The 23,170-nt window shown below is 41.7% G+C and overlaps 1 protein-coding gene across 1 annotated transcript; it reads right to left on the reverse strand.

The window, feature by feature from the left end:
* Positions 1 to 11,282: 11,282 nt before the first annotated feature.
* On the reverse strand, positions 11,283 to 22,033 carry LOC123826027 (zinc finger protein 587B-like). The gene is made up of 4 exons (XM_045849717.1): positions 21,926 to 22,033; positions 19,327 to 19,450; positions 11,706 to 12,626; positions 11,283 to 11,611 (listed from the first exon to the last, which is right to left on the reverse strand). The coding sequence occupies exons 1-4, from the start codon at positions 22,031 to 22,033 to the stop codon at positions 11,283 to 11,285; spliced, it is 1,482 nt and encodes a 493-aa protein (XP_045705673.1).
* Between the last annotated feature and the right edge of the window lie 1,137 nt (positions 22,034 to 23,170).

Consider the following 23,170-nt stretch of genomic DNA (forward strand, 5'->3'; position numbering starts at 1 on the left):
GTTGATGTGGGGAGCTCCCTACTGCCAGAAAGGCTACATTCAGTGGTTAATAGATTGTCTTGTTTGCCATTTTATTGTTCATAGTTTTGATTTTCTTCTTTTTCTTAAATAAGTCCCTTTAACGTTTTATATAATAATGGTTTGGTCATGATGAACTCCTTTAGTATTTTCTTGTCTGGGTAACTCTTTATCTGCCCTTGGATTCTAAATGATATATTTGCTGGGTAGAGCAATTTTGGCTGTAGGCCCCTGCTTTTCATGACTTTCAATATTTCTTCCTAATCTCTTCTAGCCTGCAAAGTTTCTTTTGAATAATTGGTAGCTGATGGTCTTATGGGAATTCTCTGTTGAGGGGGCCGACAAACAGCTGACCTTTGACACAGTTGGGTCAGGTGAATCGCCTCTGCACAGCAAAAGAGGCTGTGGCCGGGTCTCCTGTCTATCTCTTCCCATATGCCTGTCCCTATTAGCATCAGGTGGTGAGATTTTTGGACACCTGTGCTTTATAACAAAAAACCTTGCACGATGCCTCTGACTCTGCGTGAAATGATTTGCTGACACTAACTAGAAGCCCCTAATAACCCTAATGCTGCCCACTCCCCCCACATGGAAAGTTAAGGATAGATTTAAACTATGGGCAGACTAGCTGCCAGAATGCTGGAGGAGGCCATTGCTAGGAATGTCTAGGGAGTTACTATTCAAAAGCTCAAGATTTATTAGAGACACTGCCTTTCCCATGCTCTGGGCAGGAGTGGTTATTGATGGGACTATGTAGATAGAGAAGGAAGGAGTTTTAATTAAAATATAATAATCTCAGTACATGGAAACATAACATAGCCTCCCCTAGATATGTAGTTAATAGACCTAGGCAAAAAAATCATTTATCTAATTCAGATAATCTAATTTCTATAAACAGTAACTAATTTTTAAATCACTCCTTGTACCCCTTTGATTTAGACCAATCTATAGAAACTTAGTAGATATTTAATTATAATCAGCATTTGAAAGTTTGTGCTCGTATAGCTTTGTTGGCTCTCTGATTAATGACCCTCTTGGTCAAAATAACCTTTGTTTAATATGGTTGATCTGTGGGACTTCCTGTACTTTTTGGTTATTTTTGTTTAACATGATTAAACAAAATTTTTGTTTAACATGATTGATTTGTAAACCTTCTGTGTTTTTAGAAATTATTTCTGTGGTAACCATTTCTGTTTTAATAATCACAATATGCATTGAATGTTGTATAACCTCCCCTATAAAAATAAAGATTGATTTTTCTCGGTGAGTCAGTCAGGTCTAGAGAGCCTGGCTATCCTCTGGCATCACATCTGGTGTCTGTCTCATTTCACCTGAGCCGTTCCTCCTTTGGGGACCCTGAGACTCGCCGAGGCTGGACACCGGCAATTCTCCTGTAGGTAACTAACTTCTTTTCTTATGCTGCTTTTAAGACTCTCTCTTTAAAAACAGCATTAAAATGAAAAGAGAACCAACTGTATGGGAAAACATATTTGCCAATGATACCTCAGACAAGGGTTTGATCTCCAAAATATATAAAGAACTCGTGCAACTCCACTCTAGGAAGACAAAAAAAAAATTAAAAAATGGGCAAAGGACTTGAACAGACACTTCTCCAAGGAGGACATACAAAGGGTCCAGAGACATATGAAAAGATGCTCTGCATCGCTAGTCACCAGAGAGGTGCAAATTAAAACCACAATGTGATACCACTTCACACTGGTGAGAATGGCCATCATAAACAAAGTAACAAACAACAAGTGTTGTAGAGGATGTGGAGAAAAAGGAACCCTGGTGCACTGTTGGTGGAACAGCAGACTGGTACAACCACTGTGAAAAACAGTATGGAATTTCCTCAGAAAACTAAAAATGAAATTGCTTTTTGACCTGGCAATTCCACTGCTAGGATTTTATCCTAAGAACCCTGAAACATTAATCCAAAAAACCCTATGCACCCAATGTTCATAGCAGCACAATTTACAATAGCCACATGCTAGAAACAACCTAAGTGCCCATCAGTAAATGAATGAATCAAAAAACTATGGTACATGTACACAATGGAACACCATGCAGCAGAAAGAAAGAAGGAGCTCCTACCCTTTGCAACAGCATGGATGGAACTGGAGAGTATTATGCTAAGTGAAATAAGCCAGGTGGTGAAACGTAAATACCATAAGATCTCACCTTTAAGTGGAACCTAATCAACAAAACAACCAAGCAAGCAAAATATAACCAGAGACTTTGAAATTAAGAACAAACGGACAGTAACCAGAGGGGAAATGGGAGGGGATAATTGGGGGAAAAGGGTGAAGGGTTTTCAGGAACAACTATAAAGGACACATGGACAAAACCAAGGGGGGTTCAAATTGGGGGAGGGAAGTGGGGATGGCTGGGGTGGTGGAGGAGAGATGGTGAGAAAAGGCAGAAAACTGTATTTGAACAATAAAACTTTTAAAAATGGGAAAAAAAAGTAAAATTAGAACCAAAAACATCCGATGAGCACCTTGAAAATTCACTGGGAATTGCAACTACTTCCATCCCACTAGTGTGATGTTGCCCTCTTTTACTTTTATAATTTAAAAAATTACTAAAAAAATACTCTCTCTTTATCTTTCACTTTTGGCATTTTATTTTTTTTCTTCTTGACCTTAATATTCCTCTTTAGTGAGGTGATCTGCATTCTTCACTATGGATTATGGAATATAATAGAAACTGAATGATATATTATTGCCTGCATCTTAAACTTCCATTTCCACTCCTCCTCCTTTTTAAAAAAGATTTTATTTATTTAAAAGAGAGTAAGGGAAGGAGAGATGGAAAGAATCAATGATATGTAAGAGATACATTGATAGGTTGCCTCTCGCTGCCCCAAACTGGGGACCTGGCCCACAACCCAGGAATGTATCCTGACTGGGAATCAAACTCAAAACCTTCCAGTTCACAGGCTGGCACTCAATCCACTAAGTTATACCAGGCAGGGTTAATCTTTGATACTGATGTGTCTTGGAATGAGCCTCTTTGCACCTATCTTGTTTGGGACTCTGCTTCCTGGACTTGCATATCTATTTACTTCACAAAATTAGACAAGTTATCTATCACTATTTTTTTTTAAGATTTTATTTATTTATTTTTAGAGAGGGAAGGGAGGGAGAAAGAGAGAGAAACATCAATGTGCGGTTGCTGGGGGCTGTGGCCTGCAACCCAGGCATGTGCCCTGACTAGGAATCGAACCTGCGATGCTTTGGTTCACAGCCCGCGCTCAATTCACTGAGCTATGCCAGCCAGGGCCCTATCTATCACTATTTTTCAAAATAGATTTCCAACTACTTGTTCTTTCTGTTTTCCTTCTTGCACCCCCATGATGTGAATGTTGGATCTCTTAAAGTTGTCCTTTAGGCTGCTTATACTATCCTTAATTTCTTGGATTCTTTTTTCCTATGGTTGTTCTGATTGGTTGTTGTTTGTTTCCCTTTGTTCCATATAGTTGATTTGACTCTCAGCTTTATCAACACTACTGTTGTTTCCATGCAAAATTGTTCTCTGTTTCTTTCTTTTTAAGATGTTATTTATTCATTTTTAGACAGAGGGGAAGAGAAGGAGAGAGGGAGGGAAGTATCAGTGTGTGGTTGACTCTCAAGCACTCCATACTGGGGACCTGGCCCATAACCCAGGCATGTGCCCGCACTGGGAATCGAACTGGCAACCATTTGGTTTGCAGCCAGTGCTCAATCCTCTGAGCTACACCAGTCAGGGGTGTTCTCTGTTTCAATTACTGTATGCTTTACTTCTGACTGGATTTTTTTATCCTGTGGAGGTCCTCACGAACTTTCTGGAGCATCAGAATAAACAGAATTTTGAAGCCTGCATCTGATTGATTGCTAATCTCCACTTTGTTTAGCTCTTTTTCTGGATATTTGACCTACTCTTTCTTTTGGGCCATGTTTCTCTGTCCCCTCATTGTGGCAGCCTCCCTGTGTTTGTTTTTATGTATTAGGTAGAGCTGTTTTGACTCTGTGTCTTGGTTGTGTGGCCTAATGTAATAGGTGTCCTGTAGGGTCCAGGGCACAACTTCTCCTATCACCCAAGCCAGGTATTCCAGGTGTACCTTCATGTAGGCACACCCTCCTTTGGTAGTACACCCTCCTTTTGCAGTTGAGCCTTGGTTGCTGTTGGCAGATCAACGGGAGGGATTTATCCAGGCCAGTTAGAAGCAAGGATTGCCTGTCACCACTGACCACCAATTTCTGCCATCCATGGTGGACCAACTATGCAGGGGCAGGGTGGTGGTGCTCTGACGTGGTCTGTAGGTGTCCACTGGGTGCTCTGCCCCTTGGGATTCCCAGGTGGTACAGACAAAGGTCAGCTCCCACCTGTCCTTTGCCCTCAACCACCCTGCTTGATCTAGAAAGCATCCTGAGGTGGCTGCTATTTGCGCTAGTCTTGTAGATTCCCATGCAAAACCATGCTAAGAATGTAGGCAGGCTGCAGCAAACTGCTGGGTCTGGGGCTCACTGAAGCCAGGTGTTTTTTGATAGAATTGAGGAAGTTGTAAAGCACGAGCAAATACCATTCATTCATATGGAAAAGCGGATTGGGTGGGGCCATAAGTAGGGTGGGGCAGAGTATCTAGGGATCTGTGAGGTGGGTCAAACAGTTAGCCAGGTGGGTGGTTCCAGATACGGCACCAGCTTGCTGTTGTGGGTGCGAGTAGGAGATTTAGAAAAGGGATGATGGCCTCTGCTCATCTTGATGCCAGACACATCAGGTTCTCCATGTATACCAACAATGTCTTTCAAGCTGCTCTGCTGTTCTGGATCTAGAGGGACTGAGTCTGAGTATGTGAGTCTGTGTGGGGGACTTTAAAAGAAACTGCTTGGGACTCCAGAGTTTCTTCCACCAATGAAATCCCCACTTGTTTTTTGCAGACAGAAGTTATGGGGACTTATCTTCTAGGCACTGGAACCCTGGGGGAGGGACTGGGTGTGGGGCTGGACTCCTTGCTCCCCAGATATCCCTCCCAAACCTTTATCCACCACCCATGGGTGAGGGAACAAGTCTATGCCTCACCTGGGCCCCTCCTATCAGTCTGGATGGATGAGGTTTCTTTCATTCCCTTATTCTCAGACTCACATTCAACTCCTTATCTGATGGTTCTGAGTGCCTTTCAAGTTGCTATGCCAGTGCTGGAGCTCAGAGGGAATTAGTCTGAGTATGTGAGTCTGTATGGGGACTTTAAGAGAAACTGCTTAGGACACTAGAAGTTTTTTCCACCAATGAAATCCCCACTTGTTTTTGCAGACATAAGTTATGGGGACTTATCTTCCAGGCACTGGAACCCTGGGGGAGGGGTTGAGTGTGGGACTGGACTATTTGCTCCCAAGATATCCCTCTCAAATTTTCATCCATCACACGTGGGTGAGGGACAAGCCTGTTCTTCAGCTGTGCCCCTCCTATCAGTCTGGATGGATGTGGTTTCTTTAATTCCCTTGTTCTCAGACTTATATTCAGCTCAGTATCTGATGGTTCTGAGTGCTAGTTGTTATGTATTTTAGTTGTAATTTTGATGTGGTTTTGGGAATAGAGAAGTCATGTCTGTCTATACCCCCACATTGACCAGATCCAGAGACAACTTAGTGAGGCACAAAAGGGACCAAATATAACAGAAAACATGAGACACTGAAACTCCTTAGGGCTTGGGAGAAAAAGAGAAATGGACTCTTTAATGAAGTTTCTCTACCGGAAGTGTCAGAGCACAAAACATTGAGTGCTGTGTGGCCCTAGAATATTATGATAAAGCCTTTGAGGTCATCCTCAGAAAATAGACAAGCCCCTGTGGAGCTTCAAGAGTATCTTCCACACACTCAACACAACAGATGACCCTGTCATCTGATAGCTGGTGAACATCTAGAGCAATAAATATGTTGGTCACCGATGGCAATCTGGCCCCACTGATGAGCTGCACACACTCTTCTGCAATTTGCCCTGCAACCTGGCAATGGAATCAAACTACATCAGACAGAGCTTCCCTGAGACCTGGGTGAGTCTCTGAAACAGGTCAGATAATTACTTAATGATTATTGAAAAAGTGAAACATGACATCATGGCTTTTGTTTACTCTTCTAAATCTCGGTTTACACCTTACTATATCTTTGCACCTCACTATTTTTCTTCAAGTTCTCTAGAATGAAAAAGACCCATGTATTGTATAAAAAAGATATTCCGTGTGGCCACGTTTCCAGCACAGCTGTAGCTCGTTACTCCTTTCATTCTTAGAACAAAGTTCCCTTAATGTCCAACCCTTTACGACTTACCTGTTCTCAGGCTTTGTAGAGTGCATTCTCATATTTCTATTTAGGAATTGATCATTGTATATCCATCCATTCATCAACATTAATAACTTTCCATAGTTTGCTCACTCCATACATTTTTATAAATTTAATTTCATTTTTTAAATATTTTATTTTATATTTAGAGAGAAGGGAAGGGGAATGAGAGGGAGATAAACATCAATGTGTGGTTGCCTCATAAACACCCGCTACTGGGGACCTGGCCCACAATGCAGGCTTGTGCCCTGACTGGGAATCCAACAAGCAACCATTTGGTTTGCACGTCAGCACTCAATCCGCTGAGCAACACCAAGCAGGGCTCCATAACACTTTAACAGAAATAATCTCCAGTCCCCATGCACACTGTCACTTCATTGATAAGTGAGATGATGATCATTTCCCTGCCAGGTAGAGAAATACAACCATCCAAAACGTCTTTCTCACGTTCACATGCCCATTTTCCATAAGGAAACTTAAAACTAAGGGCTAGGGATGATCTTAGAGTTCAACAGGAAGAGACTGAATTGTTCCTGCAAATGACCTGATACCTGATCTCTGCTTAGGGGACATAGCTGTGCCCACAGTTATTATTCTGTGGAACATGATCTATACAATTTTTCTTGTATGCACTGCATGCTAAAATGTGCACTTGTATTTCTTCAATAACTGGGGAAATTTGTTTGACTTATGACAATTGATAGGTTACCATGAAAATGCAATGAAAGCAAAATAATTCTCAAGATCCCGGTAATTTATGAGGGCTGCTGAGAGCTGTGCCACGTGGAAACCAGATCATCAGTAGCACTTAGAAGGGCTTTAGAGATTTAGCACTAATCCAAGTCGTTCTAATGACAGCAGTAAGGAGGAAACAACAGGGGAAAGAGGCTGATTTTCAGATAGTGTCCGTGTATGCCACTTGGTGCCTTTAGATGGATTATGTTGTTAGGAACATAAGATCAGATTGTAAACATCACCAAAGATGATGCAGACTCATCCCATTCTTGAAAAAGCAATGAGCATAACAATGCTAATAAGGCTGTGCACATAGACCCAACCTGACTTGGACCACTGGCCTGTCACAAGCAATCAGGAAAAATGTCTGTTCAGAAGGACTAGTCCCTACTGAAGTATTTCTGGTGCAGACATGGGGAGGTTGGAAAGGGGGATGTGGTTGCTGAACATGGTCAGGGCTGCAGGAAAAACACAGTGAGCCTCAATTTCTCATCCAGCCACTACTTGATGTTTTGGCATTTCTGTGCCACACTGAAAGAAGGGTTGTCTCGGGCCACAGATTAAATACATTGCAACAGGTAATCTCAAATAACGCATTTTTTGAACCATAAGATGCACCTAGGTTTTAGAGAAAAATAAGAAAAAAAAATTTTTGCAAGCAAAAAATGTGGTTAAATATTTAATAACATGAATAACATAATATTTCATCAATGTAAAAAGTAAAGCTACATTTGGACTATAAGATGCACCCCCTTCTCTTCCCAAATGGGGGGCGGGGAATGTGCGTCTTATAGTCGGAAAACGTGGTAAATGTCATAAGGTTGTAAGTTAGTTTACAATTTTGTGTCAGCCACATTAATAGCCATCTGGGCTGCATGTCCGCCAGGGGCCACTGATTGGACACACCTGGGACACAGGATCAAGGGGACGCTTTCCTGACTGAAGAAGTGGTGAACCGTCCACTAAGTAGACAACAATACAGCAGGTCTCTAGCATCACTTCTGAATATATCCCAGGTATCAGGGCCAGCTGTTCTCAGCACTGCAGGGAGGTTCTCGGTGACATGTACAAAAAACCCTTGAACAATCAAACAGAGTGCATAATATTCACAAGAGTACATAATATCCTAGCCTGAAATGCAAAAGGTAAGTGAATGTGCAGAAAGACCCAGCTGAGAATCACTGGGGTCTCATTAGTGTGAGCTGTGTACTAAGCTCAAAAAGGAGATAGACAAAATGCATCTAAGACTCAAAGTAGGTTCCCTGGGAGAGACCATTGGAAATGGCAGATAAGGTTCCCATGAAGATCATGAGGCAGATGTTAAACACCCTAAGACATCAGTAAAATGAAGAAAATTCATGATAATTAAAACAATGAAAACAGCAGCTAGCCAAGTTTCTCACGTCGTTCCCTGATGTTTGTTGTCGTCCTGCCTTGTGCTGAGAGGCCTATGGTAGAGATTGTCCCCAGCCCTGAAGCCAGACTCACATGTTCAAATCCAGCTACTTCAATCTAACAGTTGTCTGCTCTGTGACCCTGGAAAAACCCCTTCTTCTCGACCCTATTTTTCCCAGAAGTACAATAACAGTTACTAATTCCCAGGTGTTGTTAGGATTGAAAAATAATAATGGTAAAAAAGCAAGTTGCCCTGGAAAACTTTCATTCAGAGATGAAGGCAGCTCTTTCTTAAAAATATCTTATTCTCTGGATTTTAGAGAGGGTAAGGAAGGGAGAAGGAGAGAGAAATATTGAAGTACAAAACCATTAATTGTTTGCCACTCCCCTAACTTGGAAACTGGACCGACTCACAGGCATGTACCCTGACCGGTAATTGAACACACAACCTTTTGGTTTACAGGACATTAAACTTTCTGTGCCACTGAACCCAGAGCAAGGTTGCTTTATATCTCTATTTAAACTTATAGACTGAATCACTTTTCTGTTACCATAACTACGGTCAATAATCTAAGATTGAAACGAGACTGCCAAGATATGGGGAGTCTAATCACTGTTTTCTTGTCTTTTGTTTCCAGAAGGGCTTTTAGACACAACAAATACCCACCGATCCTCATACCACCTGGTGTACCTTCAAGTCCCGCTGCAGCCCAGCATCCCCAGATGAAAGACCATAGAAAGGCCTAAAAACTTTGAAGCAAAAATTATTATATTATTAAATGTTTGAATTTACAAAAGCAAAGAAGTAGGTTAATAATGCAGATTTATTCTTTAAAGTATATGATATGTATGTACTACGTTGTGTACAGCAAAAAAGAATCCAAATAATTTGGATATGTTTACCACTATTAAAAGGAATTATTCCATGAAAACAATATTTCACAAAATTATTAACAAAAATTTTTAAAGTTATTTGTTATTCAAGGAGTGAAAATGGGTGACACTACAACATAGCTCTTAGTTGTTTCACTCTCCTATTTTTTAAAAGATTTTATTTATTTATTTTAGAGGGGAAGGGAGGAAGAAAGAGAGAAACATCAATGTGTAGTCGCCTCTCGTGCACCCTCCACCAGAGACCTGCCTGCAAACAGCACATGCTCCCTGATGGGGTTCGAACCAGTGACCCTTTGGTTCACAGGCTGGTGCTCAATCTACTGAGACAACCACCCAAGGCTAACTCTCCCATTTTTTAAAGGAGAGTAGCCCAAAATGATAAAATAATAGATAAAGTATAAAAGCGCATAATATACTAAAAATAAATCCCCACTACACACACTCCAGAAAAATGCTTTTCATAAATCCTTAGAGAAATACAAGTAGAACAACAAAAAAAGGATGACATATATATGAAAAAAGCTAAAATTATAAAAATTAAACAAATCAACATTTTGTTAGAGTGGGGGACTACAACCATCATACACTGTAACCATGAATGCATAAAGGCGCAATTAGTTAAAGTCACGCTTTGTAAGTTACTCCAAAATTTAAACATTAACTATCTGAGACATCACCACACTGTGAACATATATAATTAAATTTGGGCATTTTCAGAAAGTTTTTTTCAGTATCATTACAATGAAAAAAAAAAACATTTCCTACAATCTAACATTTTACAAAGTGACAACTCTGTAACATCAAAATAGTAAGTCTCGTGGCTAAAGATTTCTCATGTTTACTTCATGCATGAAGCCTTTCACAAGTGTGAACTATGATTAACATGCCTATGGAAAGGAGGTGAAAGATTTCTCCCATTTCATGTCATCATAAAGGCTATCTCCTGTGTAAACTTTCTGATAAGAAAGGAGAAAGAATCAAAAAACATTTTCCCACATTCCCTGTACTCATAAGAACTTTTACCACAGTGAAACTGGGAATATAATGGAGGATTGTGCTACATAAAAAATTCTCATATTGCAGGTATATAAAAATTTTTCTCCTGCGTCACATCTCAGAAGAGAACAAAGGTAATGGATACATAATAAAAGATCTCAAAAATTTCCTTGTTATAAGAACTTAGACATTGTGAATTCTCTAATGACAATAAAGGGAATGTCTACAGTTCAAATATTTCTAATATATGCACTGGCTAGTGTGGCTCAGTTGATTGAGCACCGGCCTGCAAAAAAAGGGTCACCAGTTTGATTCCCAGTCAGGGCACATACCTGGGTTGTGGGCCAGATCTCCAGCAGGTGGTGCATGAAAGGCAACCACATATTGATGGTTCTCTCCCTCCCTTTTCCTCTGTCTAAAAATAAAATGAATAAAATCTTTAAAGAAAATTCTCATAGTCACATCACTCAAATTGTATTTTGACAGTATAAACTCTATCATACTAGTGGAAATCAATGACACAAGAAAAATATTTCCCAAATCACTGCAGGCATAAGGTCATTCTCCAGGGTGACTCTCTGATGACAACTGAGGGGACTGCTACAGAAGTTTTTCCCACTTTCACCACACTCATGAGGCCTTTCTCCAATGTGAAGTCTTTAAGGAAAATGAAGGTTATTGATCAAATATTTCTCACATTCCCTGCAGCCATAAAACTTTGCTCAGGTTTGTAGTCTCTGATACAAATGATAGTTAATGCAACAGATAAAAGATTTCCCACATTCACCACACTCTTAAGTGTTTCTAGGTGTGAACAATTTGATGGTAATTGACATGAGTGGTACGCAAAAAGGACTTCCCCATTTAGTGCACGCATAAATACTTTAACCACTGTGAACACTTTGATGAAAACGGAGGGCAGAGCTACAGGTACAAGATTTCCATGTTCACTGCACTCATATGGTCTTTCTCAATTGTGTGCTTTCTGATGATAATGGAGAGAAGAGCAAGTGGTATAAGATTTCTCACATTTGCTACACTTATAAGGCCTTTCTCCAGTGTGAACTCTGTGATGTTTACGCAGGTCAGATCTATGGGTAAAAGATTTACCACAATCACCGCACTTATGAGGCCTTTCTCCAGTGTGAATTTTCTGATGACGATGGAGGGTAAAGTTTTGAGAAAAAGATTTCCCACATTCACCACACACATAAGGCCTTTCTCCGGTATGAATTCTGCGATGATACCGGAGGCTACATTTACGAGTAAAAGATTTCCCACATTCACCACACTTATAAGGCTTTTCTCCAGTGTGAACTTTGTAATGACGACGGAGGGAACAGCTACTGTTGAAACATTTCCCACATTCAGCACACACGTAAGGCCTTTCTCCAGTGTGAACTCTCTGATGAAAAAAGAGGACAGGTTTACTGGTGAAAGATTTTTCACATTTACCACACTTGTAAGGCCTTTCTCCAGTATGAACTCTCTGATGAGCATTAAGGGTACTTCTTTGCTTAAAAGACTTCCCACATTTGGTGCACACATAAGGTCTTTCTGCAGAGTGAATTTTCTCATGTTTACGGAGGTCAGAGCTACGAATATAAGATTTCCCACAGGTACCACATTTATAAGGCCTTTCTCCTGTGTGAACTCTCTGATGAATACGGAGGGCAGAGATTCTGGAAAAAGACTTTCCACATTCACAACACAAAAAACACCGTCTTCTAGTAAGGAAACTATGGTCTTCAGCAAGTCTGTCATCACAGCCACTGGCTTGATGTTCTGTTGCAGTGTAATAATTTGGAGTTTGAAAAGCCATTTCAGACCTAGAAATTTCATTTCCCCTATTCATGGTGAAGGCAGCCAATTTTTCAAGATGTTTGGAGGTGATGAGGAAGCAATTTTCAACCTGACCTGATGTACAAGGCTTCCACGACACATCGGAATTAGAGCTGTTTGCAAGGGAGACCTTGTTCACACTGCTTATGAAACAATTCTGCGTTGTGTCCTGCTCCTGGAGCTGGTGACTCTGTGCACTGAAAGAAAATGGTTCTGCACATGCCCCGCACCTCAGCAGAGTTGGGACTTGTTGGCTGCCCTGCTGGTTAAGCAAGAGTAAAATGTCTCTTAAGACACACCCACAACGCTCACATGGGTGGCTTTTCTGGGAAGACAGCGCTGACTTCAGATTCACAGCCTCTGAGACTCTTACAGTAACATTCTGTTCAGTGGGTGCCTCCACAACCGTTGGTCCACAGCAGCAACCTAAAGAAAAACAAACACTGGTGAATTATATACTGACCTATAGGGAGCATGTTTTTTTCCTCACTAATTTAGCTCTGTAACATCTGGCATGATTCTATGGGATGATTTCCAAGACAAAGGAGAGTCTCTAAAAAAGCCCCTCAGGGCTATAATAACGGGCAACTCACGAATTGAAGGAAAGCAGAACACGGTGAGACACAAAGAAGAGAGGCCGGCTTTGCAATATATTCCTTTCTTAGAGGCTGCTTGCAAAACAATTCCTGCTTGTGTTGTAAGGCTGTATAGAGAATATGAATGTGCCCCAAACCATGAAAATTAACCACAGAGGAGCAGATGCTGTGCTAGGATTTATACAAATACGTGCACATTTCAAGGTGCAACATGCATTGATCATAATGTTAGAGCACACCAAAAAGACGCCTCAGAGAAAGGGTTGTGGTGTACAGGTTAGATAGGCAGAGATCACCCATGGCTGGAAATCAAGAGTGCAATGGGCAATTATTAAAAGTAACAAACTAGTAAGGTGTCAACACTGGGAAAGGACAAGTTGATTAATGTGTGGCCACTGGCAATGGTGACAAAATATAGTTAAACAGAACAGGTTCCTCATTAGGTTTTAACCAAGCCTTGGAATCAAATTTCCCCAAATGCCATTTACCAATGCTAGACACCCTATGAGCCCATCCTTTCACAGCTGGATGCCTGTCCCTCTTGTGATACACAAAGGACTGTTCCCTCCCCTCCCTAGTGGAATTACATTCCAAAGAGAAAGCAGAAGAGATGACTGAGCAACAAAGTCATAAACCAATTCTGCACCAAAATCCCAAAGAACAACATCTACATGAGTGAAAATGGCAAGATGGCAGAATAAAAAATATCAGTGTTCGGCTCTGGCTGGTGTGGCTCAGTGGACTGAGCACAGGCCTGTGAACCACAGGGTCAACCAGTTTGATTCCCAGTCAGGGCACATGGGCCAGCACTGCAGGCCAGGTCCCCAGTTGGGGTTGTGTGAGAGGCAACCACACATTGATGTTTCTCTCCCTCTCTATTTCCTTCCCTTCTCTCTCTAAAAATAAATAAAATCTTTTAAAAAAAAAATACCAGTATTCAACCCCCTTCAAGAATAATTAGACAATTATCCATGATAAACAGCATCCCTTCAGGATAAGGGAAGAGGCTTATGAGACCAGTTATTTCAAAGACCTACAAGGTAGAACATAATAGAAAGAGCTACACAAAAGGACAGCAGGAAAGATTGGTTCAAGAAACAGGGTTAGATTAAAACACATGGGTAAGAACTTCTGGGAGACACTGAGCTTGTGCTACCATTGACTCTAGCGGCCTACTTTGTGGCACCAAAGACTCCAAGAGATGACTAAATATTTGGAAAGCCGCAGCCCTGGCCACTGAGCACCCCTTCAATCTTCACATCGCTGACCTTGGGCATGGGGAAGCAAGAACGATAGGAAATGAAGCTTCTCCTCAGCCCAAAACACACCACACCACCTAGGAAACACTCTTTTTAAAAAAAAAATTTATTTTATTTTTTAGAGAAGGGAAGAAGAGAGAAAGACAGGGAGACAAACACAGTCAGGGCTAGGAAGCACTCTTATAAGCATATGCAGATAAAACTATTCCTCTGAACAGAACTGGTTCCTGAAGTCCAAAAACAAACAAACAAAAAAGCTGCTTCATCAAATATCAGACATTGATACTAAGACAAAGGGAGATATTTGAAAAATGACAAAAGGAACATCACAATGTTAAAGAATTAAATTAAAAGATAGAGGAATATAAATTGCCAAAAAAGAATACAAATAATCATTTCTAAAAACTCCATTAAGGTACAAGCAAATACATAAGGAACTTGACATAATGAACAAATGTGGGAACAAAACATGGGGATCACAGAACAGAAATCGAAAAATAGAAACAGAAATTGAAAGTTGAAGAATACAATAAATAAAATGAAAAATGCAAAAGAGTTTCAAAAGCAGACACAATCAAGGACTAAAATGAATACATCACCTCAGAGGCAGGGGATTTAAAATACTCCATGTAAAAAATATTGTGAGGACAGCCTTGGTGAATTTTGGAATGCCACAGAAATAACTTGTATTTGCATCATGGGAGTCCCAGAAAAGGGGAAAAGAGAGAAGATGACACACAGGTAAGTGGGAGGGGAAGGCAAAGCATAAAAAATTTATTTCAAAAATGAGTTAAAGATTGACTTTGAAATATGAAAAAGAAATGTGAATGGCCATGTTCAACATCCTTCCAGGTCCCTGTATGCATTCAATGGAGGATTTCAGCAGGACATTTTGTAATAAAAGGGTCAAATACCAAAACCAAAAAGAAGTTTCAAAGACCAAAGACAATAGAAACTCCTCATGCAAGGACACATTCCCATAAGGCCAGTAATAGATTTCTCTGAAGAAACATTGCAAACTTGGAAAATATCAAATGATATATTCAAACACTACAAGAAAACATCTGCAAAACACAATACTTTATCCCAAAAGCCTCATCTTCAGAAGTCACGAGAAAAAACCTTCCTGGAAACACAAATGATGAAGAAGTTAATTTCTACTCATCCTGACTTACTAGAAATGCCAAAAAAAAAAAAAGATCTCTGAGCTGCTATAAAGGCATACTACATAGAAACAGGACACTGGGGAACCCGCTGCAGTGTCAGGCCTCAGGAGCCATCCAGGCCCAGCAATGCACTCCGACCAAGATGGAGGTGTAGGCAGATACACTGTGCCTCCTTACACAACCAAAAGGATAACAACGAATTTAAAAACAAAAAAACAACCAGAACTGACAGAAAACTGAACTGTATGGAAGTCCGACAACCAAGGAATTAAAGAAGAAACATTCATCCAGACTGGTAGGAGGGGCAGAGAGTACTCACAGCAAGGCAGCTGCTGGTGGAGTGGGTGGTCTTACATTGAGTGCAGATAAACCAAGAACAACAACTGAGGAACAAGAGAGACCATGCAACCCAGGGTTCCAGCGCGGGGAAATAAAGCCTCAAACCTCTGACTAAAAACACCAGTGGGGGTTGAGGCAGCAGTAGGAGAAACTCCCAGCCACAGAGAAGAGTTCATTGGCGAGACCAACAGAGTGCAAGAACAAGCCCACCCACCCAGGAATTAGCAACAGAAGGGCCCAATTTGATTGTGGGTAACAGGAGGAATGACTGAAAGCTGGTGGAGAGTGGAGCAAGCAGTACTGTTCCCTGGACTGCTCCCCCACATACAGCGTCACAACGTAGCCATGTGGGTTGTCCCGCCCTGGTGAACACCTAAGGCTTTGCCCCTTACTATGTAACAGGCATGCTGAGACAAAAAAATGGCCCAAATGAAAGAAAAGATCAAAGCTCCAGAAAAAATACAACTAAGTGACGAAGAGATAGCCAACATACCAGATGCACAGTTCAGAACGCTGGTAATCATGATGCTCACAGAATTGGTTGATTATGATCACAAATTAGATGAAAAAATAAAGGCTATGCTAAGTGAAATAAGGGAAAATGTACAGGGAACCAACAGTGATGGGAAGGAAACTGGGACTCAAATCAACGGTGTAGACCAGAAGGAAGAAACATCCAATCAGAAAAGAATGAAGGAATGAGAATTTTAAAAAATGAGGAGAGGCTTAAGAACCTCCAGAACATCTTTAAATGGTCCAACATCTGAATTATAGGGGTACCAGAAGGAGAAGAGGAAGAGCAACAAGTGGAAAAGTTATTTGAACAAATAATAAAGGAGAACTTCCCCAATCTGGCAAAGGAAATAGACTTCCAGGAAGTCCTGGAGGCTCAGAGAGGTCCAAAGAAATTGGATCCAAGGAAGAACACACCAAAGTACGTCATAATTACATTACCCAAGATTAAAATTAAGGGGAGAATCCTAGAAGCACCAAGAAAAAAGGAGACATTTAACTACAAAGGAGTTCCCATCAGACTGTCAGCTGATTTCTCAAAAGAGAACTTACAGGCAAGAAGAGGCTAGAAAGAAGTATTCCAAGTCATGAAAGGCAAGGACCTACGTCCCAGATTGCTCTATCCAGCAAAGCTTTCATTTAGAATGGAAGGGCAGATAAAGAGCTTTCCAGATAAGGTCAAGTTAAAGGAGTTCATGTCACCAAGCCATTATTATATGAAGGGACTTATCTAAGAAAAGGAAGATCAAAACAATGAACAGTAAGATGACAACAAACTCAGTTACTAACAACTGAACCTGAAACAAAAACAAAAACAAACTAAGCAAACAACTAGAACAGGAAGAGAATCACAGAAATAGACATCACATGGAGGGTTATCTGTGGGGGAGTGGGTGGGGAGAGAGGGGGAAAAGGTACAGAGAATAAGTAGCATAAATGGTAGGTAGAAGATAGACAGGGGGAGGTTAAGAATAGTACAGGAAATGTAGAAGCCAAAGAACCTACATATATGACCCATGAACATGAACTAAAGGAGGGGAATGAAGGTGGGAGGGGATGTGCAGGGTGGAGGGGAATAAAGGGGGGGAATGGGATGACTGTAGTAACATAATCAATAAAACATATTTAAAAAAAGAAACAGGAAACCATGGAAAGTGTAAAACTCTCTGGTAAGGTCGGATATGAGATTCATAATACTGACAGTTCATTGGTGGATGTCCTTTATTTAACTCTATTGTAAAGGAAAAAGATAAAGTGTATTAAAAAATATACATCACCACTGTCAATATATGTCAACATATGTCAATAGGTACACAATATAGAAAGATGTGAAGTGTGACATCAACACATATAAGAGGTGATGTGGAAGAGAGTGACAGGATAGGATTTTTGCATGCAGTGAAGCTGTTTTCAGATTACGACAAACTATTAAGAGTATGAGTTTTATATAAGTCTTAAAAAAAACAAAACCACAAGCACAATGCGGTGTAATACATGTACAAAAGAGAAAAGAATCAACCCCCCGCCACACACACACACACACACACAACAGCAAAATAGGAAGGCAATAAAGGAACTACAAAAGAAGCCAAAAACATGACAAGGTGGCAACAGTAGGTTCTTCAAGAAATTCTCCAATCAAAGACAGAGTGGGAGAAGGGATGAAAAACACAAGACCCAGAAGAATTTGAGATCTTGTGTCCTGATCATAGGCATAAGTTTGTTTCAAGGAAAAACTTTTAAAAATTCATTCCTGGTTGGTGTGGCTCAGTGGATTGAGTGTGGATTGTAAATCAAATTGTTACAGGTTTGATTCCCAGTCAGGCACATGTTTGGGTTGTGGGTGTGTTCCCAACTGGGGGACAAGTAAGAGGCAACCACACATTGATATTTCTTTCCCTCTCTTCCTCCCTCCCTTCTCTTTTCTCAAAAGAAAAATAAATAAATAATCTTTAAAAACAATTCTCATGGTGGGTGAATAAGGTGAAGAGATTAAAGGCATAGATAGGCCTGCTTTGTGGGCCAGCTCCCCAGTAGGGGGTGCACAAGAGAAAACCAAAATTGATGTTTTTCTCTCTTCTTCCTTCCCTTCCTTTCTCTCTAAAAACAAATAAATAAAATCTTTCAAAAAATATTTCATGCAAATAACACCAAGAGAGCGGGAGAATAACAATTTAATTACTATGTAGCCAACTACAGGGAACCTAAGTACATAAGCAAACATATGAGATCTAAAAGCGGAAAATGCAACTAAACTACTAGAACAAGACTACTAAACAACTTGGATATTCCCCTTCCAAGATGAGTAAATCATCCATTTCAAAAGCAAAAGGAATTATTGAAATTTAAAAACACTACTGACAAAACAGAACTAATAAATATATGCATAGTATGTTATCCAGCTCTGGCCAAGTGGCTCAGTTAGTTAGAGCCCTGTCCCATGCACCACAAGGTTGCAGGTTTGATTCCTGGTCACAGTACAAATGTAGATTGTGGAAACAATCGCATGTTAAAGGCATGTATAGGCAGAAACTGATTGATGCTTCTCTTTCACAATGATAGTTCTCGTTCTCCCTCCCTTCTTTCTTTAACAAATAATAAAAATATTTTGCAACGAGGATAAGAAATATATATAGTTGTAGAAATGTTCAAGAATATAAAAAAAAATACTTTTTCTCACTACTCACAATAGTATTGTGAGGATTCTCACAATACAATACTCACAATACTTGTGAGGATAACACAAGTATTCGGCTTCTCACAATACTACTGAGGTCAAATCCTTCCCTATGAGGGTTCAATATAGCAGGTATGGGGGAAGCAAGGAAAGTAGGGGTCACTGCAAACACACCAACCCTGCCAAGTCCAGGATCCACCCAGAACATTGTGGAAGTGAATGGTGACCCAAATCCACATGGGAGGACAGAGCCACCCCTGAGGAAATGAAGGGCAAAGAGGAAATGCAAAGCCCAGACTTCGTCTCTGATAAGAGAGAGGATTTTTTTTTTTTGAAACTGTGAGTTAGTTTATTAAAATTGAGGGCATTGAAACAAACAGAAAACAACAACGAAACACCCCTACAGATATGATCAAGGGTAAGTAAGCCCCAGAGCAGCTACTGCTGTCCATTTTCCCTGGGTACAAGTCAGGTCAGGACCCTTAGAGCTTAGGATAGAAGCAGCAAACTGCAACCCTGAGGAAAGGGGGGTACAGACAAGGCAAAAAGACTGCTCAGGGAGAGTCAAAGTCTTACCCAGAGATGATACAACAGCATAGTTCTCCAGCATGACATCAAAGTACAGGCGTCTCTGAGACTCATCAAGGAGGAGCCATTCTGTCCTGGAGAAGTACACGGCAACTTCCTCAAGGGTCACAACCTGTCAGAATTAATACAAATGAATGTGGAACAGTCTGTCTGAGACCCTGTATTCTGCTCTTCCCCACATACAACACCTTACAGACCACTCCTTCAGAGAAACAGCAGAACTTGGTGCCAGAGCTGCCTGTTGTCTTATCACAGTCTCATTTATCTCAAACATCATCCTCAGCCAAGACAGGCAGGATAAGAGGAAGTGGGGCAGATAAAGGCCATCTAAACTCAGGGCCATGCCTGCAGCGCCCCTTTCTACCTGCTAAACAATCCCACGGACTCTCCCAAATCATGCCTCCAAAACACAGACATATATGGGCTTAGGCTTCATGAGTAAATCCAAACACCAAGAACCCAGGGTCATCAGCTCATACTTCCTCTAGTTGTGCACACACTGTGTGATTTCTCCCTGCTTCCTGGCTTTACACCCAATTTTGCTCCCTCAGCTCTGCCCCCTTCACCCTCCTGCATGAAAGAGCCTCCACTTTTGCATGACTCCATCCTCTACCCTTCCACAGGTTTCAGACCCATATGTTAGCTGCTCACAAGATGTTGCCACATGGTCTTTGTAACTGATAAAACGTGAAAAAGAACCACTTGATATTCTCAAACGGAATTAATCTACCTCCGTCATCTCCAGCCCAGTTGATGGAACCTCTACTGCTTTAGCTGCTGAGACCAAAAACATTGGGATGGCTTTGAAACCTTTCCTTCTTCCTGCAACTGCAAAATCTGAAACTATCCTTGCCCTTCTTAAAAAAAAATAAAGTGGAAGGGGGTGGATGGAGGTGCAAGAAGGTATGAGGAAGATAAGAAGTAATGTCAAAAAAATTTAATAAAATAATAAAAGATGGACCAAGAATCCAACCTTTTCTCCTACCTGAGGCCCACCTTGGTGCCATCACCTCTCCTATGGATCAGAAAAGTCCAGGATCCAGAGCTTCCGGCCTCTTCCATTAACCCCCATAATCTGTTTCCCACTGGGCAGCCAGGTGGAGCCTGTTACACCCAGGAGAGACCAACTCCTTTGTTTTATGCAAACATCCCATTATCTCCCTAATAGATGCCCAAATTATCATTGGCTACTTTGTAAGTCTGATTCTCCACCCCCTTGTACCTTGTTTTTACCACAAACAAAGGAGACTGAGATATCTATTCCCAGCTCTGTGGCATCTCCAAGCAATTGGAGGTGCAGGCGTCCCTTCCCAGATGACCAGCCACCAACGCTTACACTGGCTAGCTTTGTGGACCAAAAAATAAAAAAAAAGGGATGAGAGCACATACTAAAATAAACCTGATCAGTTTGCGGTGGGGTGGGGGAGGTCCTCTGAGATGGCATTAGGAACTGAGAGACTGAAAAGACCCCTCCCTATGTGTGGTCTGAAATTAAAACTTTCTAACTAAAAGAGAGTCACGGCAAGTAGTCATGTCCTAGGTCTGTATCTTCCCTGAGGAAAGTCAATTTTTAAAAAGATTTTATTTATTTATTTTTAGAGAGAGGGAAAGGAGGGAGAAAGAGAGGGAGACAAATTCACATCAATGTGTGGTAGCCACTTGTGTGCCCCCAACTAGAGGCCAGGCCCACAACATAGTCATGTGCCCTGACTGGGAATTGAACCACGGACCTTTTGGTTCACAGACTGGCGCTCAGCCCACTGAGCCACACCAGCCAGGGCAGGAAAGTCAATTTTTATCTTACCTGAGCCCATCTTTGTATTTAGCACATTTGTTAACATATGGAACATTTTGGAATGTCAGGATAATTTCCTTTTTTCTCAGGGCACAAACACTGCATGAGGGCAGAGACCAAGAAACTACTCTGTGTTATTATTATGTTAATTCATTAAGTATTAATGATGTTATACACAGTAATATAAAACAATTGTGTGCCCATTCATCTTTAATTTTTATTTAATATCAGGGATTTTCCTGCTTTGCTTTCTCCCACCTCCATGACCCATCACCACTGGATTTCAAGTTCCCAACTTATACATCTTCCTTTTGATTCAGATGTATAAAATAAGTGGTAAAAAAATAATAATAAAATAAAGTAAGTGGTAAAACTGCCATTTCCTAAGTATTTTCACTCTCTATAGAGATTTTGTGTCCTGAAACCGTCCTCACTTTGGCACAAATAAACATGTTAAAACGTCTCTATAGTTTGAATATTTTTGACACTGAGCACCTTAATATTTCCCGAGACCTGAACTCAGGATTGGTGTATCACCAGGGTCTTCGTATTTAAAGTTGAAAAATTACCAAGGGAAGAGTCTTTACACACTAAATGGTAATGTTATCACCAGGTGGGGATCGGAAGGACCCTGTCCTTCTTTGTCTAGTTTGATAATTATTTTCAACTTCAGAACCTGTGGGAAGAAGCAATCAACCACTCTCAGCTCCTGGTAAGCAGGTCTTAGCTGTCCCAACCTAGCCCTGACTAAGGTGACCTCCGGCCAAGTGTCTCCTCAGAGCGGCCTCTTACCAGCTCCATGACCTTTAACAAGAGCCCTTCTTCCTGTGCCTCAATGTCGTCATCACCACACTCCTGCCGATTTTCTCTCAGACGGATCTGAAAGGCTTTCAAAACCATGACACAACCTGCATCTCTTTCAGTTCACGTCCATCCAGAACTCCCCGGACCGACCCTCAGAAAGAAGGTGAGACCCCTCCACCTCAGACTGTTTAAAGCAGATGTAAGGCCAAGACCACGTGTGCCGGCCTTTCGGGGTCAACGACACCGGCACGTGTTTAGAAGGCGGCACCTTGGCTGGTCACCCACACCAACCGGTAACACCGTGTGTTACCCACGAGCACCTAAGATTCCAGACGCCAGGGCCGGAGCTGTAAGACCTGACGGGCGCCCTGCACCCGGGTCGGTGGGCTGAAGGCGGAGGAAGGCCCGGGGACACTCACTCACCTCAGCGGGGCGTCTTGGGTCGGTCTCCGCCATTGCCTTCGGACTCTGTGGCCCGAGGGTGTCTGGGAGCAGCGGGCAAGGAGGGTGTCCCTGGTGCTGGGGTTACGGCCCCAACCCTGACACCGGACACCCAGGTAGCACACTTGGCCTCACAGCTTCTGCACGGAGCAGCCCACTGGCGCCTTCTCCGACCGATCTTGTGACTACCAGCGCCTGACCCAGCAAAGTAGAAACTGAGAGGAGGAAATACCGTCCAGGAGGCCGGTGGAAGCCCCGCCCCCGAGTGTGGCCCGCAGGGAAATAACCTTTCCTGAGTCTGGACGAAGCTCTGTGATATTCCACGCCTACCTCCTAGGTAACGTAGGTTGTACGGTCCAAGGCTGGGGTCCTGGATTTCCCCATCGGACTCCAGGAGTGGATTTGGTGGTTTAGACCTCAAAGATACCGTGAGAAAACACAATCTGCCCTACAGCCGCCTGGGTGGACCTTATTATTTCTTGGGCGAGTTCGTGTCTGCTATGCCTGCCGGACCTTCGTTTCAGGCCGTGGGGCACGTGCCTCCCTCCCAGGCCGAATGTGGTTGGCGGACGTTGCTCTAGTCCTTAATACTGTGTATTCGGTATCAGTAGGACGCGCAATGTACATTAAATGTAATAAATAACACACTAATACTTAAGTACATGTGTACCTAATGTAGCCAGAAGTCATAGCTCAGCCTGGGCCACATTGTGATGGATTCCTCATTGATGTGATCGGATGCCTCTAACTTACATTCACATTTTTTCCCACATAGTGGAGTATATGTTGACA

This window comes from Phyllostomus hastatus, unplaced genomic scaffold (assembly GCF_019186645.2).
Source record: "Phyllostomus hastatus isolate PE091 unplaced genomic scaffold, TTU_PhHast_1.1 phas_contig_133, whole genome shotgun sequence".
Lineage (NCBI taxonomy): Eukaryota > Metazoa > Chordata > Mammalia > Chiroptera > Phyllostomidae > Phyllostomus > Phyllostomus hastatus.